The sequence below is a fragment of the Sciurus vulgaris genome, assembly GCF_902686455.1.
Source record: "Sciurus vulgaris genome assembly, chromosome: X".
In the NCBI taxonomy this organism is placed as follows: Eukaryota; Metazoa; Chordata; class Mammalia; order Rodentia; family Sciuridae; genus Sciurus; species Sciurus vulgaris.
The window spans coordinates 40,756,922-40,776,524 of NC_136471.1; the positions used below are offsets into that span (position 1 = coordinate 40,756,922).

The 19,603-nt window shown below is 39.3% G+C and overlaps 1 protein-coding gene across 7 annotated transcripts in view; it reads left to right on the top strand.

The window, feature by feature from the left end:
- The window catches only part of CHRDL1 (chordin like 1), a 114,256-nt gene that overhangs the window by 61,857 nt on the left and 32,796 nt on the right, over positions 1 to 19,603 (top strand). For all 7 annotated transcript variants that reach the window (XM_079124857.1, XM_079124861.1, XM_079124858.1 and 4 more), the window contains exon 6: positions 279 to 372. In XM_079124857.1, coding sequence (XP_078980983.1) covers positions 279 to 372 — 94 coding nt within the window. The remainder of the gene's footprint in view (positions 1 to 278; positions 373 to 19,603) is intronic.

Here is a 19,603-nt window from a genome sequence, read left to right on the forward strand (position 1 = left end):
ATTTGGTGGTTTGGAGGCTCATAGAACCCTCAGAGAATACTTTCTACCACTCAGGACTGACCAGAATGCCTGACTTGAATTGATGACTCTTCTCAAACTTAATCTCTAGCATGGAGAAATAGTAAGCAAACAAAATAAAAAATGTATAATAAAATGACGGAAATACGTAGAACTGATAGTGTCATGTTTTGAGTCCAAACTGTATTCTTGGTACTGAATAAGCCCTTACAAATCTTATCCCAGATCATTCTGATCATAATTCTGTTTCTCCTTGGCAGGAGGGGAATGTGTATTGTGGTCTCAAGACTTGTCCTAAATTAACTTGTGCATTCCCAGTCTCGGTTCCAGATTCCTGCTGCCGGGTATGCAGAGGTAGGTGTCTTAAATACCAAGACCTTGGCTGCTGCCATCCTGAGTACCAGAACTTAGAAAAGAAGAAAATATTTGTCTAGTCTCTTAGGGAAAGGAGATTGGCTAAGGTAATCTTAGTTTTCAGAAGTACTTCACAAAAGGGGGAATAAGATTAAAACATTGATTTTTAAGGGCCATAGCTTAAAAGAAGCTGTGTTGAAGTTCAGCATAGAATGCTGGGTGGGAGTCATCTAATGTGAAAGTGATTATATTTATCTCTCCTTCCTTAATCCTTTCTAGCTTGGTCCCTAAATTATTGTATCATAAAACACAACCATTTACATGTACATCCTTTAAAGGAAGAACAGACCTTGAAAAGCATTAATGTAACCATTTAAAAGACTGTGCAGAGCAAATTCAGTTCTATTTTTAAAATCTCACAATAAAATGATGATAAGCTCACTAACAGCAAAATGGGACGGATCATCTTCTAAATTATATAAAAAATAGAATCATTGTCATCTTCTCAAACCAGTGTTTTCTTCTTTGGCTTCCATTCTTTTTTTAAAATGGCACCACTTTTTCCCTCTAGGCTCCTAATCACTTTTAATTTTACCTCTGTTACCTCTTTGAAAATAACTAAATTTCTCAGCAGTCTGGGATATCCCTCTATTTTCCCACTGGCAATATCCTAATATTGTCTCTTTCCTTATATCCAGTCAACATGTTTTTGGAGCATTTACCATATGCTCAACAAAGTGCTAAAGGTGGGTACATATTAGCAAATAGAGTAGACATACAGGGTACTGCTAAATTATATGGCAGAATTATATGTATCACAAAAAGGAGCCCCTTGTTAAGATATGTTATTGCCATTTGCCAGAAAAATCTTTGGGAATGCCTCCCTTTAGCTATAGCACCCTCATGCAGTATATAACCTATACAACTATATGTAGCATACCTGGTAGCACAAGTATGTTCTTTGCTCTTATGGAACTCCTGTTCTACCAGAGAAGACAAATAATAAACAAATACATAAATAAATGTCTAAACCTAAACAACATAAGTACTATTAAAGAAATAAAGGACTGAGAAAATAAAAAGGCTTGTTTTAGCTTGAGTGGTCAGGGAGACCTTTGAGTAGGTGACCTTTAAGCTCATATCTGAAAGATGAAAAGGAGCCATCCACGTAAAGAGCCTGGGGAAGAGCATTCCAGGCAGAGGAAAACAAGAAGTTCAAAGGCCCCAGGTAGGGAAGGTTGGAACATGCAATGAGCCTGAGGACAACTGTGACTGGAATATGGTGATTGTAGTTGAAACTGACAAGAGATGAAATGAGGCTGGAGAGGTGAATAGATGAGTAAGACCATATAGGGCTTGAAAGACCATGGGAGGAAAATTGAATTTCAACTTTTAGTGCATTGGAAACAAATGGAAATTTGTGAGCAAGATCATGACATGAGCCAGTTGATGTATTAAAAGATCTCACTGAGTGTCATGTCCATATTAAAATGGAGGGAGGCAATAATGCAAGTGGAGAGACCAAAGAGCTGACCTCTCTAGTGTGAGAGGGTGGCTGTTTGGACTGGGGACACAGTGCCAAGTGGTGATTTTGAGTGGAAAGTCTGATACCAGCCTGTCTCAGTTCTAGCTCCAGCCTTTTTTGTTGGATGACCTTGTTCAATCTTCCAAACAGTCTTTAAAGTGAGGATAATATTAGCATCTGCCTCAAAGATGTTTCTGAAATTTAAGTGATATAATGCAAGAAAAGAACCTAGGATATTGTGTTGCATATAGTGAGTAGTCAATAATGGAAAGGGGACAGATTTGAAATATACTTAGAACACTGATTCTTAAGCATGGGTGCAAATTGAACTTGTCTTGGTGGATTTCTACCCAGACCAGGAGGAGGAGGTGATTCCAATGTTCAGCCAAGGTTGAGAAACACGAGTTAGAAGAAATATAGGATTTGCTTATCAAGAACAGGCAGGTGACGTCTATGCATTATTGCCATCTTAGCCTTCCAAAAGGTAGCCTTAACCTTGTTACACACTTTTTTGAAAGTCTATATACTGACATCATTTTTACTATGTGCCCCTCCCAATTCTCAGCATTTCACATATATGAACTCATTTAATCTCATGACAATCCTATAAGGTGAGTCCTATTATTCTACTATTTTGTGGATGAGGAAACCAGTGCAGAGAAAGCTTAAGAACCTTATGCAAGTTCAAGTAGCTGGTGATTCCAGGAGCTAAGACTTGACTCCTGGAAGCCTGGCTCAAGATTTGAAGCACTTAACCATGGTACTCTGCTACTGAAATATATGCTGCCTATTGACATTAGAATACATGTCACTCCCCTGACTCTGATGATGGAATCCCCCATTGGTCTGGCTTCAGTTTATCTCTATAGCCCAATATTCTTCCATTCATTTACTTAAAGTTTCACTTATATTTTTCCTGTGCTTTCATTCCTTTGTGCTTTTGCTCTTTCCTTTCTCTTTTAATGTTTCTCAAATTTTATTTTGCTTCAAAACTTCCTAGAGGATGTGTTGAAATTTTAGATCTCTACAACCCACTTGCAGATATTCTAATTTAGTGGCCTCAGACTGGGGCCCAGGAATCTGTATTTAAATAGATTGCATTATCATTCTGATGCAAAATGGTAGCATATGGACTACCAGTTTCATAAAACATTCCAAAGGTCATGTAACCAACTGAGGATAGCCCTGAACTACGGTTGTATATCTGAGTTCAGTGTGCTGAAACAGCCTATTAAAAGTGTGAAACCCAATAAACTATAGAAAAGTAACCAATATTGATTTCCGATTGGTCAGGCCATCTAATTCCAATCATATGGTAAACAAGTTTGGAGTGAATGAGCGTTGACCATTTTATTCTACAGAACTGGGAGGAAAAGGAGACAGAAATAGACATAGGCTGCCTATGTAACAACTGTACTTATACAGTAAAGATTGGGAGCAGGGAATGGTGCCTCTAATTGGGAAATTCCTTCCCTTCATTCCTGTCTATGGAGATCCTGCCAGCCCTTCAAGACCTATCTCCAAAGCACTAATTAAATACTAATGCAGGAATCATCATCAGGACATATTTTAAAAAATACTATTTGGAAGACCTTTCTTTATTCTCTGCCTTCCCAACACCATCCCTAATTTTTGTACTACTTGGAGACATTTTTAACCCTGCAATCTAAGAGTAAACCTACCTCTACTCTATGACCCCTTAGCATTTAACCTATGCTTCACCAGTAGCATTTATCACCTATCATCTTTTGTCTTTTATTATCTATACTTGTGTCTTAGCATCCCTAATAATGTATAATTTTCTTAAAGCATTAATTCTTTCTGGTTCATCTTTATTTCCCCCACTGCACGAGGCATAGAGTAGGTGCTCTTTAAAGTACTGCACACTAGATTGGAAAGATTACTAGAAAGTTACCCATGACTTGACTTAGATACTGAAGTATTAAAATAGGGTATAATTATTGTGTTTTGCCCCTAAATTACTGATCCTTGTAGTAGTTTGCCATTGCTATAACAAAATAACTGAGCCTGAGAAATTTGTAAAGAAAAGATTTAGTTAGCCCACTGGTTGGGAGGCTGCAAGTCCAAGCAGCTTGCTACCAACTCCGGTGAAGGCCTCTCTGGTGGCATCACCTTGTAGCAAATGGTATCATAGTGAACCACATATAAGAGGGAAAGATCAGATCTTGTTTAGACAAGAGACCAGAGAGTGGGGAGAGAGTAAGGCTTGCTTATCTGTACTAACCATCTCTGGAAAACTACCAGGGTCTCATGAAAACTATCTTAATGCCATCCAAGGGCAGTGCCTCCATAGTCATTCCACCTTTTAAATGTTCTGCATCACCTCTTAATACTCCTAATTCAGGAAACTTTGAGAAAAAAATTATCATAGCCTCTGTGGAAGATGTTACTGATTATATATCAGTTCATATTCAATAGGAAATTATTTGTTGTTAGTCTTGATCCCTAGATTTTTTTCTCCTCCTTCCCTCTTTAGAAACCAATAGTCAATATTTCTTTCTGAAATAACTGACTCTGTTTTGACTACCATTATATTCTTGTTGCTTTTAATATGCTCTTTGTTCCAGCACTTAAAAGTTAATATAGACCCACTTCTGGCCTAATTTGATTTATGCTTCATTCAGTAAGGCCCCAGATCTTTCCATATCTGTTTATTAAAATGTGTGCACATATATCTGTACCATCTGTAATGCTATTATTACATTTCAGTCAGGAAAAATAGATGTTTCATTCCTCACCTCCTTTCTTATCTTTCCACAACTTAATTTGAGTATTTCCCAAATGGAAAATAGTCTGTACTGATCAGAAACATATATCTGGTTGTTAATATAACCAGCTGGTCACTATAATACAGTTGTTAGGCTAAGATTATTTTGTTTTGAGTAAAGGATATGTGAAATCTAAACTGAAGAACAATTAATAATAGAAAGATAAGGAAATCATGAAAAGGCATGTTATTATATTCAAGAGACAATGAATTGCAGAGGACATAGGTTCTGAATCCAGAAATATATAGATTTGACAGTGTGGTTACATTGAACAAGCTATTGCAATTAGAACCTTGCATTTCTCAACTATAAAAATGCTTAAGAAGTAGCAGTTATTACCCTAAAATTAACAGAACTGAGCCCTCTCCTCAGTTTCCAATAGCTTTGTCTTTTTGTGTATTTAATCTTCACAGACAGAACTTTCTTTCTAGTCCTTGTGATAACAGATCCTGGGACTATCTTCAGTTCTCTTGTCACAATTTAAATTTCTTTCCCTTTATTGTGTTCTTAGAAGCAGCACATGAAAGCTAGTTCCTTCTGACTGTGTATTGTCCCTCTATATACTTCACAATTCATTAAATTCTTCCTTTGCCATCTCTCCTCCAGCCTAAATACACCATTTCCTTTCATCTTTCCTTATAAAGAATAAATCCTACACTTTTATAAAATTTGTTGTTTTTTCTGTGCCTCCCATTTCTTTACATCTTTCAGTTGTATATAATGTGGTTGAAACTCCTTTGAAGTTCTCATTTTTGAAGCATCTAGTTATTTTTTTCTGTTGAAATGATGTTTTTACAAAGGTGTATCTTGTATAAGCATATTACTCACACAGCAGGGAACCCAGACACTTCTCCCCTGTGCTGGCCACCCTAACTGCAGGCCAGATACTGAAGAAGAAATAACCTTTTGAGTGCTGAACTTGCAAACCTTCATATAAAGGGCCCCATTGAAACAGACTCTCTTCACTGTCACCAAACACTAATTTGTGCCTTTCTCCCTGGATCAGACAGCCATCCTAGATGTGGATTGAATCTGAGATCCAGCCTTAGTTGTTTAGACACGTCTGTGAGGCTAGGACAGTCAGGAGAGTATTGGCAGGGTGCATGTCATTGCTGGCACTTGAGCAAACCTCATCTGAACTGGAAGCAGGACACAAACGGCCACTAGAACCTTAAGGGAAACTTTATCAGAAGAACAGATCTCTTCAGAGATTGTACTGCTGCCACATTCTGGGCAGGCAGGCCTCAAATCCAAACCCACGCCCAGCTTCCCTCCACCATTTATCTTTTCTGCTTGCCTGTCTCCTGTCTATCTTGCCAAAGCAAAGAGGAAGACTGCATACTTGACTATAGACAAGGGAATAGTATTTTGGGTAGACTATTGACTATCAAATTACTGATGCGTGTGTATACTATATATATAGTAAATGATCTACACTTACTTACAATGTGCCAGGTGGTGTTCTAAGCACTTACATATGCAGTAACTCATTTGATCCTCTCAGTAGTAGGACCTATTTTAATCTCCATTCTACAGACAACAAAATGTAGGCGGAGAAGCTAAGTGATTTGCCCAAAACTACATGACAGTGTCAGAACTAAATTTAAACATCGTTACTCTGACTCCGGAGTCACAAATTCTTAACCCCCACACCACCTTGTTGGAGACCATTCATTAACACTGTGGCAAGGGTCTCTCCTAGTGCAAGAGAGTAAAGGGGGAGGAGAGACATAATATAGCACATTGGGATTGGCAGATACTCCTCAGAGAGTAACCACACTGCCCATCATTCCACATCAGGGCCTCAACCTCCCACTCACAACCACAGGGGACCGCTTTCATCCCATCTGTCTCTCTCTCTCTGTTGTCAGGCTTAAAGAGTCTCAAGGGTAAATATCTACTTTCTTTCATTCATCAGACATTTGTTAAGTAACCACTAAGTAGCTGGTACTGTGCCAGTGCTGGAGATACAATGGTGGACAAAAGCAGACATGGAACCAGCTCTAATGAAGTTTTAGTGGAGAACACAGACATTTAACATATAATGACATAAGTAAATTAAGAAATTTCTATGGTACCATATACCACAAAGGGCAGATTTTATAAAAACCAATAATTGAGGGGGACTATCCTAGACAGAGAGGTAAAAGAAAATGCCTAGGTCTATCTCTCACGTCTCAACTCCAGCCTCACCACATTCTTCTTCACCCTCTCCAGATTGAGGAAAGACTGGCTCAAAAGTTAAGGAGATAAGCCAAATGCAGTGGTTTATGCCTGTAATCCCAGTGACTCCGTCCAGAGACTGAGGCAGGAGGATGGCAAGTTTGAAGCCAGACTCAGCAACTTAGTGAGGCCCTAAGTAACTAAATGTGATTCAGTGGTTACATGCCCCCTGGGTTCAATCACCAGTACAGAGAAAGTGGGGGAGGGAAGAAGAGGGGAGGGGAGAGAAGGGGAATAACTAGTGGTAGTCTTATATTCCTGGAGAGAAGAGATGAGATAGAACTGGTGGTAGTCTTATAGTCTTATATTCCTGGGATCCCCAACTCATCATCCAACTAGGAAACCAGCAGCCCCTCCATGATACAGTAGTCTGTATGCTATTCTTTCTACATTGTATGTTCTTCATAATACTCTAGGAATTTTCTTCTTAAGGAACTACTGGTTCATGTTGATTTACTGTAGCTACCACTTCTTACCATATTATGCAATCTAAATTCTTCAGCTTGTTTTCTTTTTTTTTTTTTTCTCCCTTTGGATGCAAATCTTCATTAAGAAATTTCAGTAATTTGATGAATGCATTTGCAATGTGCATGCATTTTTTAAATTTTTTGGTCTTCGTGGTGCTGGGGTATCAACTTAGGGCCTCATGCATACTGGAAAAGCACTCTACTACAGAGCCACGACCCCAGCCCCTTCAGCTTGTTTTTAAACATCATCTGTAAAACAGGTCCTTTCTTAATTCACTACCCATCCTCATTTTTCTCTTTTTTTCCCCATCCTCATTTCTTTAACATCACTACACACACCTGCTCTTGGCTGGCTGATCTCTTTATACTATAACTTGCCATGTTCTTCCCCATTTTCTCTCCTCTCTTCAGATCTTGTTCCCCACAAGCTTGGAATAGCTCCCCTTCTCTCTCCTACATAATTAAGATCTCACTCATCTTTGAAGAGTCCAACTAAAGGTACACCTTTTCTAATAGTCCTACCTGGTCACTCTTTGATCTCCTTATTTTGACCACCTTCAGAGCTTACTCTGGTTCATACATGTCTGTTCATTTTGTATTCCTATAACAAAGTAATTGAGATTGGGTGATTTATAAAATGAAGAGGTTTATTTGGCTCAGAGTTTTGGAGACTGGAAGTCTAAGATTGTGTTGCCATATCTTCTAGGCTTCTGGTGAGGGCCATATGCTGCTCCATGCAAGGCAAAAATTAGAAAGGGAAACAAGTGTTTTTGGAAGAGAGGGAGGGAACAAAGGAAATGACCTGCTTTATAACAACCTGCTCTTGAAAGAACTAATGCAGTCTTCCATGAAAAGCATTAATACCTTTTAAAGATAAATCACATCCAAACAACAATAATAGAATTTAGCATTTAAATATATTTTCTTGTATTGTCCATTGTTTTGTGTATCTTGACTTCTCATTTGGGAACTTCTGTAAGCAAAGGACCATCTTGTGTCCCTGTGTATCTCCTATTATAGAAATAATCATATATTTTGTTGATGGAGATACTAAAATCAAAGAGTGTCACAGTCACAAAAAGCTCTTGATAGGGCTCTAAGTGTAGTCAGAAGACTAAACACAGTTTTTTTTCAATCCAACACAACTCAAATGAGCCCAAAGTCAGAGCTATGATCTCTTTTCATGAAATTGAGATGTTTCTCCTAACTCCTTCAAGGTAATTGAAAGTGGAAGCACCTGTTTAAAAGTAATGTTTCAGCATCAAACAGCTGCCATTTTACTTCCAACTCTTGATTTCTCTTTCCCAAAACAAAAAACACTAAAAATTGCACCTCAGATGCAACCTTGGCTTGAATCTAGGAATCTTGGGGAAGCGGTGTATGAAATACTTCATTTTTTCTAAACATCGTAAAAATCTGCTCAATTTTTCAAATTTTTTAAATCGAAGAAAATAGAAGAGCTAGCAGCATCTCCAGATGTAGATCTTTTAAAAAACTTTTAGTTGTCGGATTCAAGATGGCGGACTAGAGGGTGGCTGCGTTTCGTGTTGCTCCAGGACTCAGGACTCAAGAAGAGGAGATATAGAGAGTCTTGGGACCAACTCAAAGCAGCTGGGCGAGAGTCCCCCACTGGGCAGGCGTCCCGGACGGGGCAGGAGTCCTGGACGGGGCGGTAGCCCCAAAAGCAGGGATCTTTGCAAAGTAGAACGGCCGGCGAGGCGCCCCTCCCCCCGCCGGAGCAGTGATCGCAGACAGCTGGGAGCATTGAAGAGGGGGCTGCCCAGAGGAGAAGGAGAAATACGGGCTCGGCACGTCGCTTGGAATGGGATCAGCTGCGCCAGGGCTCCGGGCGGCTATCCGGAGGAGCAGCGTGGACTCAGGACTCAAGAAAAGGAGATATTGAGAGACTTGGGACCAACTCAAAGGAGCCGGGTGAGTGTTTCCCACTGGGCAGGCATCCCGGACGGGGCGGTAGCCCCCGGACAGGGCGGTAGCCCCGAAAGCAGGGATCTTTGCAAAGTAGAGCTGCCGGCGAGGCGCCCCTCCCCCCGCCGGAGCAGTGATCGCACACAGCTGGGAGCATTGGAGAGGTGGCTGTTCACCACAGCGCTTGGACTCGGCGCAACCCACCCGCACTCTGGGAGGCTGCCCAAACGAGAAGGTACTTGGTGAGCTGTTTGGACTGAACGTGACCACCCCTGAACACAGGGGGCTGCCCAGAGAAGAAGGAGAAATACGGGCTCGGCACGTCGCTTGGACTTGGAGCAGCTGCGCCAGGGCTCTGGGCGGCTATCCGGTGGAACAGCGTGGTGAGTGGTTTGGTCCCAGAGCATCCGCTCCTGAACATAGGGGGGTTGTCTGGAGAAGGAGGAGGAGCGCGGCGGGGTGCTTGGGCTCGAAGTGACTGCACCAGGGCTACGGGAGGCAGTTGGGACAAGAAGGTGCACAGTGAGTTCTTGGGACTCGTGACGCACCAGATCTCTGGGTGACTGCCTGGTGGAGAAAGTGGTGCGTGGTGGGTCACTTGGTCTTAGAGCGACCGCACGGAACAACAGGTGGCTGCCGGAGGAAAAGGTGTGTGGCGGGTCACTGGGACTCGGAGCAATTGTAAGGGGCTCCAGGTGGCTGCTCAGAGGAGGGGCCGCATAGCCAGGCGAAAAGTGCAGAGCAGGGTCCTAGACGGCTTCTTGGTGGAAGGGCCCCACAGACAAACTGAGGGGCAGAGCGAAGGCTCCAGGACTGCAGGCAGCTTCTCTGAGGAGAGGCAGCCGAAGGAGATTCGTTTGCGAAGGGTGAGGCTTCCAGGCCCAGGAGGTAGGTCCGGGTCCCTGGGAACATTGCAGAAGAAGGCTGCCCAGCCCAGGCAGTAGTTGTGAATTGAACGGAACCTCTGGGAGGAAAACCGACCAGCGAGACCTCCCCACCAGGTGACTCCTCCCTGTTGGGTGAGGTTCTCCCAAAAGGACCGTAAAATCAGAGACACAGGCCCAAACTGGTCTTGCATCAGCCCATAACCTACTTCCCTTCTGGATGACCATTCATCAGCAAGTGAAGGTACCTCTGCCCACTAGCAGGGAATATACCCCACCAGAAGGCCACCACCCCTAGGGAGTCAGCTCCCTTGTGGAGCACTGCATTATCAACTTCCTCCAAGATTTCAGGCTACTGAAGACTAAGAGGGGATATGATAGAAATCTTCAGGGATATTATAAGACAATAGAGGAAATCTGCAATATCACAGCGGTCAACTGATACCTGAACAATATGAGAAAACAAGGAAAGAAAATGCTGCAAACAAATCTAGATGTTACATCAATGAAACCCAACGACAGCATGGCAGAAGAAATGACAGAAAGGGAGTTCAGAATGTACATAATTAAAATGCTCAGGGAAGCAAATGACGAGATGCAAGAGCAAATGCAGGCACTGAATGATCGCACCAATCGACAGTTAAAAGAGCAAATACAGGAAGCAAAAGATCACTTCAATAAAGAGTTAGAGATATTGAAAAAAAACCAAACAGAAATCCTTGAAATGAAGGAAACAATAAACCAAATTAAGAACTCCATAGAAAGCATAACCAATAGAATAGAACACCTGGAAGACAGAACATCAGACATTGAAGATAAAATATTTAACCTTGAAAACAAAGTTGAACAAACAGAGAAGATGGTAAGAAATCATGAACAGAATCTCCAAGAACTATGGGATATCATGAAGAGGCCAAATTTGAGAATTATTGGAATTGAGGAAGGCTTAGAGAAACAGACCAAAGGAATGAACAATCTATTCAATGAAATACTATCAGAAAATTTCCCAAATCTGAAGAATGAAATGGAAGATCAAGTACAAGAGGCTTATAGGACTCCAAATATACAAAATTACAACAGACCCACACCAAGGCACATTATAATGAAAATGCCCAACATACAAAATAAAGACAGAATTTTAAAGGCCGCAAGAGAGAGGAATCAAATTACATTCAGGGGGAAACCAATACGGATATCAGCAGATTTTTCAATCCAGACCCTAAAAGCTAGAAGGGCCTGGAACAACATTTTTCAAGCCCTGAAAGAAAATGGATGCCAACCAAGAATCTTATACCCAGCAAAACTTACCTTCAAATTTGATGATGAAATAAAATCCTTCCATGATAAACAAAAGCTAAAAGAATTTACAAAAAGAAAGCCAGCATTACAGAACATTCTCAGCAAAATATTCCATGAGGAAGAGATGAAAAACAAAGAAACAAATCAGCAATGGGAGGAACCATCCTAAAGGAATTGTCAAATAAAGGAAGAACCAAGTCGTCTCAAAATAAATAAATAAATAAATAAATAAATAAATAAATAAATAAATAAAATGAACCAAATGACCGGGAATACTAATCATATCTCAATAATAACCCTGAATATTAATGGCCTGAACTCATCAATCAAAAGACATAGACTGGCAGATTGGATCAAAAAGAAAGATCCAACAATATGTTGCCTGCAAGAGACTCACCTCGTAGAAAGAGATACACATAGACTAAAGGTGAAAGGATGGGGGAAAACATATCATGCACATGGACTCAGCAAAAAAGCTGGGGTATCCATCCTCATTTCAGATAAGGTGGACTTCAAATCAAAACTAGTCAAAAGGGATAAAGAAGGACATTACATACTGCTTAAGGGAACCATAAATCAGCAAGACATAACAATCATAAACATCTATGCCCCAAACAGTGGCTCATCCATGTATATCAAACAAATCCTTCTCAATTTCAGAAACCAAATAGACCATAACACAATAATACTAGGTGATTTTAACAAGCCTCTCTCACCACTGGACAGATCTTCCAAACAAAAATTGAACAAAGAAACCATAGATCTCAATAACACAATCAATAATTTAGACTTAACGGACATTTATAGAATATACCATCCAACCAAGAGCGAATACACTTTCTTCTCAGCAGCACATGGATCCTTCTCTAAAATAGACCATATATTATGCCACAAAGCTAATGTAAGCAAATACAAGAAGATAGAGACACTACCTTGTATTCTATCAGATCATAATGGTTTGAAGTTAGAAATAAATGAAAGAGTAAAAAACAGAAGCTACTCCAACACCTGGAGATTAAACAATATGCTATTACATGATGAATGGATAACAGAAGATATTAGGAAGGAAATTAAAAAATTCCTAGAGGTAAATGAGAACAAAGAAACATCATATCAAAATCTTTGGGACACTATGAAAGCAGTACTTAGAGGAAAATTTATTTCATGGAGCGCATTCAATAAAAGAAGTAAAAATCAACAAATAAACAACCTAACACTTCAGCTCAAAGCCCTAGAAAAAGAAGAACAGACCAACACCAAAAGTAGTAGAAGACAGGAAATAGTTAAACTCAGAGCTGAAATCAATGAAATTGAAACAAAAGAAACTATACAAAACATTGACAAAATAAATAGTTGGTTCTTTGAAAAAATAAACAAAATTGATAAACCCTTAGCCACTCTAACAAAGAGAAGACGAGAGAAAACCCAAATCACCAAAATTCGGAATGAACAAGGAAATATCACAACAGACACGATTGAAATACAAAACATAATTAGAAGCTATTTTGAAAATCTATATTCTAACCAAATAGAAAATTTCGAAGACATCAACAGGTTTCTAGAGACATATGAATTGCCTAAATTGAACGAGGAGGACATACAAAATTTAAATAGATCAATTTCAAGTAATGAAGTAGAAGAGGTCATCAAAAGCCTACCAACAAAGAAAAGTCCAGGACCAGATGGGTTCTCAGCCGAGTTCTACAAAATCTTTAAAGAAGAGCTCATTCCAATACTTCTCAAAGTATTCCATGAAATAGAAGAGGAGGGTACCCTCCCAAACTCATTCTATGAAACCAATATTACCCTGATACCCAAGCCAGACAGAGATAAATCGAGGAAAGAAAATTTCAGACCGATTCATTAATGAACATTGACGCAAAAATTCTCAATAAAATTTTAGCAAATCGCATACAAAAATATATTAAAAAGATAGTGCACCACGATCAAGTGGATTTTATCCCAGGGATGCAAGGTTGGTTCAACATCCGGAAATCAATAAATGTAATTCACCATATCAATAGACTTAAAGTCAAGAACCACATGATTATTTCAATAGATGCAGAAAAAGCATTTGATAAAATACAACACCCCTTCATGCTCAAAACACTAGAAAAAATAGGGATAGTGGGAACATTCCTTAACATTGTAAAGGCCATCTATGCTAAGCCCATGGCTAATATCATTTTAAACGGTGAAAAACTGAAAGCATTCCCCCTAAAAACTGGAACAAGACAGGGATGCCCTCTTTCACCACTTCTATTCAACATCGTTCTTGAGACTCTAGCCAGAGCAATTAGACAGACCAAAGAAATTAAAGGGATACGAATAGGAAAAGAAGAACTCAAACTATCCCTATTTGCGGATGATATGATTATATACTTAGAGGAACCAGGAAATTCCACCAGAAAACTCTTAGAACTCATAAGTGAATTCAGTAAAGTGGCAGGTTACAAGATCAATGCTCATAAATCCAATGCATTTTTATACATAAGTGAGGAATCCTCAGAAAGAGAAATTATGAAAACTACCCCATTCACCATAGCATCGAAAAAAATAAAATACTTGGGAATCAATCTCACAAAAGAGGTAAAAGACCTCTACAATGAGAACTACAGAACACTAAAGAAAGAAATCGAAGAAAACGTTAGAAGATGGAAAGATCTCCCATGTTCTTGGATAGGCCGAATTAATATTGTCAAAATGGCCATACTACCAAAAGTGCTATACAGATTCAATGCAATCCCAATTAAAATCCCAATGACGTACCTTACAGAAATAGAGCAAGCAATCATGAAATTCATCTGGAAGAATAAGAAACCCAGAATAGCTAAAGCAATCCTTCGCAGGAAAAATGAAGCAGGGGGTATCGCAATACCCGAACTTCAACTTTATTACAAAGCAATAGTAACAAAGACGGCATGGTACTGGTACCAAAATAGACAGGTAGATCAATGGTACAGAATAGAGGACACGGACACAAACCCAAATAAATACAACTTTCTAATACTAGACAAAGGCGCCAAAAATATGCAATGGAGAAAAGATAGCCTCTTCAACAAATGGTGCTGGGAGAATTGGAAATCCATATGCAACAGAATGAAACTAAACCCATATCTCTCACCCTGCACAAAACTCAACTCAAAATGGATTAAGGACCTTGGAATCAGACCAGAGACTCTGCAGATTATAGAAGAAAAAGTAGGTCCCGATCTTCAACATGTTGGCCTAGGACCAGACTTCCTCAACAGGACTCCCATAGCACAAGAAATAAAAGCAAGAATCAATAACTGGGATAGATTCAAACTAAAAAGCTTTCTCTCAGCAAAGGAAACTATCAGTAATGTGAAGAAAGAGCCTACAGAGTGGGAGAATATCTTTGCCAATCATACTTCAGATAGAGCACTAATCTCCAGAATCTATAAAGAACTCAAAAAACTCAACACCAAGAATACAAATAATCCAATCGACAAATAGGCTAAGGAAATGAACAGACACTTCACAGAAGAAGATGTACAAGCAATCAATAAACATATGAAAAAATGTTCAACATCTCTAGTAATAAGAGAAATGCAAATCAAAACCACCCTAAGATTCCATCTCACCCCAATTAGAATGGCGATTATCAAAAATACAAGCAACAGGTGTTGGCGAGGATGTGGGGAGAAAGGTACACTCATACATTGCTGGTGGGGCTGCAAATTAGTGCAGCCACTCTGGAAAGCAGTGTGGAGATTCCTTAGAAAACTTGGAATGGACCCTCCATTTGACCCAGCTATCCCACTCCTTGGCCTATACCCAAAGGATCTAAAATCAGCATACTACAGAGATACAGCCACATCAATGTTCATAGCTGCTCAATTCACAATAGCCAGACTATGGAACCAACCTAGATGCCCTTCAATTGATGAGTGGATAAAGAAACTGTGGTATATATACACAATGGAATATTACTCAGCCACAAAGAATGACAAAATTATGGCATTTGCAGGCAAATGGATGAAATTGGAGAATATCATGCTAAGTGAGATAAGCCAATCTCAAAAAGACAAGGGACGAATGATATCGCTAATAAGTGGAGGATGACACATAATGGGGGGGAGGAAGGGTTAGTGTTAGGGTTAGAGTTAGGGTTAGGGAGGGGGGCAAGTATGGAGGAAGAAAGTACTGTATAGAGGGTAAAGAGGGGTGGGAGGAGTGGGGGGAAGGGGAAAAAAATAACAGAATGAGTCAAACAACATTACTGTATGTGGATTTATGATTACACAAATGGTATGCCTTTGTGCCATGTACAAACAGAGAGGCAACATGTATCCCATTTGTTTACAATAAAATAAAATAAAAAAAAGAAAGAAAAAAGCTAGGAAAAAAAAAAACTTTTAGTTGTCAATTGACCTTTATTTTATTTATTTATATGTGTTGCTGAGAATTGAACCCAGTGCCTCACACATGCTAGGCAAGCACTCTACCACTGAGCTACAACCCAGCCCTCCAAATGTAGATCTTAACAAATCAATCTCGAATTTTTTTGTATTGACCCTCATTTTCTGCAGAAACATCACCATCTCCTGATCATAATGATAGGAAAGAAACCTTGTTAATGAGAAGTACTACTTAAAATAAAAATTCATCTTGCATAGCTGAAACTTTATGCCTGTTGACTAGCAATTCCCATTTATTCCTCCAAGATGAGTAAGTTATAGAGATCTGCTGTACAATATCATGCCTATAGTTAACAATACTTAATTGCACATGCAATTAAGAGGGTATATATCATCTTAAATGTTCTTGCCACAGTAAAATAAGAAAGCTAAATTAACTCAAATTTCGAGTAAATATGTTCTTACCTGCACCTCAAAACATATTGAAGTATTTCGATCTTTTCAAAGCTATAAAATAGTCTGATCACCATTAGCAATCACTTATGTTCAGAAATATGGGAACATGTTAGAGATTTTCCATCCTTGCCTACCTCTTCTCTCCTAAATTCAATGTAAAATCATTCTCCTTCCATGGAAACTTTCTGGGTTGTTTTTGTTCTCTCTCTATCCCTTGTGCTCAGAATTCATCTCTACATGCTTACTGACTGTCCCAGGACCTCCACCCCTCTGAGGTCATCATGTTCCTTCTTGGCATGTCTTTTATGTCTAGAATATTTCTTCCTAGACAGAAAATCCTTTAGACAGTGAATGGGACAGCATCAACTTACATATTGAACTTAACAAAATGATAGCCATGATTCCGAATTGGCCATCTGGGATCTCCCATCAGGGTCAATAATGCCCCATTCTGTTAGTAGGGTTGGAGGTTTTTTCTTTTGTATGTGTGTATGTGTGTGTGAGAGAGAGTGTATATGAGTCTGGTTCTATAATAAAAATAAGGAATTTCCAGTGAAGCATTTCACAGCAATTATTTCCTTGTGGGTACTAATAGCCACTCTTCCTTCAGTGATCTTTTTGATCACTTCAAGGAATGGCATGGCTGCCCAGAAACACACTATTGCATGTGCCCATTTTTCTCTTTAGAATAGACCTCATGTGCTAAGACTCCAACATCTATACGAATAAATCAGATTTGTTGAACAAAAGTGAAAACAGATGAAAGAATCATGAGAAAGAAGAGTAATGTCAGACATAGGAATCATATTTGACTACTACCCACACTAGAACTCTAAGAGCTTACAAATTCTGGGTCTCCACAGTCCAGGCAAAGGGAACTTGATTATCTTTTTTTGTTTGTTTGTTTGTTTTTTCAAGTAAAGAACCAGTACAACTACATCCACTTTCTGCTTTGCTTTGGTTATTAAAACCAGATCCATGTCCCCCACTTCCACCAAGTAATCTAGTCCTCTCCAGGTAGGACAGAAAGTCAACACCATGTTCATGGAAGGAAGAACCTCATGACTGACTCTTTTTCATTTCCAGGTAGACCAGGCAGTAAACACAGGTAGATCATTGACTTTCTCTTCTCTTTTCTGCTTTATATTTTCAGCTTATGATGTGGTGGAACAGGATTCAACTTTATTTGGGTACTTGGAATTTTTAACACTCTACTTTATAACTATGTAAATTGAACCACATCTCAATAAAGAAGATACCTATCCTTTTAAGCCTTGTTTTAGCCAAATGAGAAAAGGGCTTTAATTAAGATACTGACTTCATTTCTGAAAAGATGAAAGTGAAGAGATGACTAGCATAATTATGAGAGACTCTAAGCCAGTAATGTCTGAACTGAAGGAATCTCTTTAGCCATTTTTGTGTCTGTGTGTCTCTAGGACCCTGACTTCTGATGTTTTAGAAACAAAATTACTCCCTTTCCATGTGAAAGCATAACTTTGCTCTTTGCAACAGGCTTTATTTATTTAATCTAAACTCTTTTCTCTGTGAAATACCTATCACATTTGTGGAAGTCCCTTAAGCTGGGTTTCCCCCATGTGTAAGTTATTTTTGAAAAGGAGGATAAAGAACTGGAAGGAAAGGAGGGGAGGAAAGGTAATGGGGAATGATACTTACAGACAATACTTACAGATAATTTCTGTGTGCCAGTACTGATCAAAGCACTTTGTATATACAAGTTCATTTGATCATCCTACTAAAGTAAGGTAGCCATTATTGTCTCTGTTTTGGTAATAAGGAAACTGAGGCACAAAGAGGCTAATTCATTTGCTCAAAGTCACACAGGAGGAAGTAGCAGAACCAGGACTTTGACCCAGGCTGTCGAATTCCAGTTCATTCTCTTAGTCATTACACTATACCATCTCTCAACTTGGGGGTAATGAAGCAATTTCAGGAACTGTTATGTTCAAGTCCACTGGGAGAGAGAGTCTTTGTGATGACTCTGTTCCCGGGAGATAAATATGGTAACAATTTAGCAGGTGCATTGGGACTACTGTGGGAAGCAAAGACTCCATTACTAACCATGAACTTAGATCTACTTAGCCATATCACCATTGAAAAGGCAGAGTGTGAGTCATGGGTACCAGACAGCTAGTAGTTCATTTATCCTCTCTCTACTGATTCCCTCCTTTTTTTTTCCTTTTTTTTTTATTGTAAACAAGTGGGATACATGTTGTTTCTCTGTTTGTACATGGAGTCAAGGCATACCATTTGTGTAATCGTAAATCTACATAGGGCAATGTTGTTTGATTCATTCTATTATTTTTTCCTTCCCCCCCACCCCTCCAACCCCTCTTTTCCCTCTATACAGTCCTTCCTTCCTCCATTCTTACCACCCTCCTTAACCCTAACCCTAAACCTAACCCTAACCCTAACGCTAACCCCTCCCACCCCCCATTATATGTCCTTATCCGCTTATCAGCGAGATCATTCATCCTTTAGTTTTTTGAGATTGGCTCCTATGAACACACACACACTCTCCCAATGCATTTTTTTTTAAAAATAAGTATTTCTCATTTTTTGGATGTTTTTATATACTTCAGATTTGACTTGCTGCTTCTGGCAGGAAGTTACCCCTTTTCTGATTCTTAGTATTTTTCAAGCAAATATTGTGTTAAAGATGCTAAGAGTTTTTATTGAGAGTCCAAATAATAAAGTGCTTTATATGACAATAAAGTGTATTCTAACAAAATGACTATCCACTTTCAAGACACTGGAAAACTTCTTGTACTACTATATGTGTATAATTATTGGAAACTCAAATGTCTATCAAGAAAAAAATCTATTCCAGTGTTCATTAAAGCTTCCCTCAAATTTCAGCATGCTTACTTCCTCCTAGCAGAATTTGTAAAATTAGATGATTGGCAGAGGCACCCTGAGGGCATCTGCTTCCACCTTCTCCTTCATCTCTAGCTCAGTTACTGAGTATTGGTAAATAAAGTGACTCACGTAGAACCTGGTACGTGGTAGGTGGAGATTTCATGATGGGTTTCTTTTCGTCTTCTCTGTCCTCTTCCACTTTTCCTCAAAAGCCCTTTCACTATTTGCCCTGATTCTGCTGATTTCAACTGATTCCTCTGAAAATGAAGAGATCACTCTCCAGTCTTGAGGATTCATTTCATTTCTGTTTACCTTAGAGTGACTATATAGTTTATCATCTAAACCGAGACACTTTTGAAAGCAAGAGGGGAAATCTTAATAATTATGCCTGTCAGAAAAATAG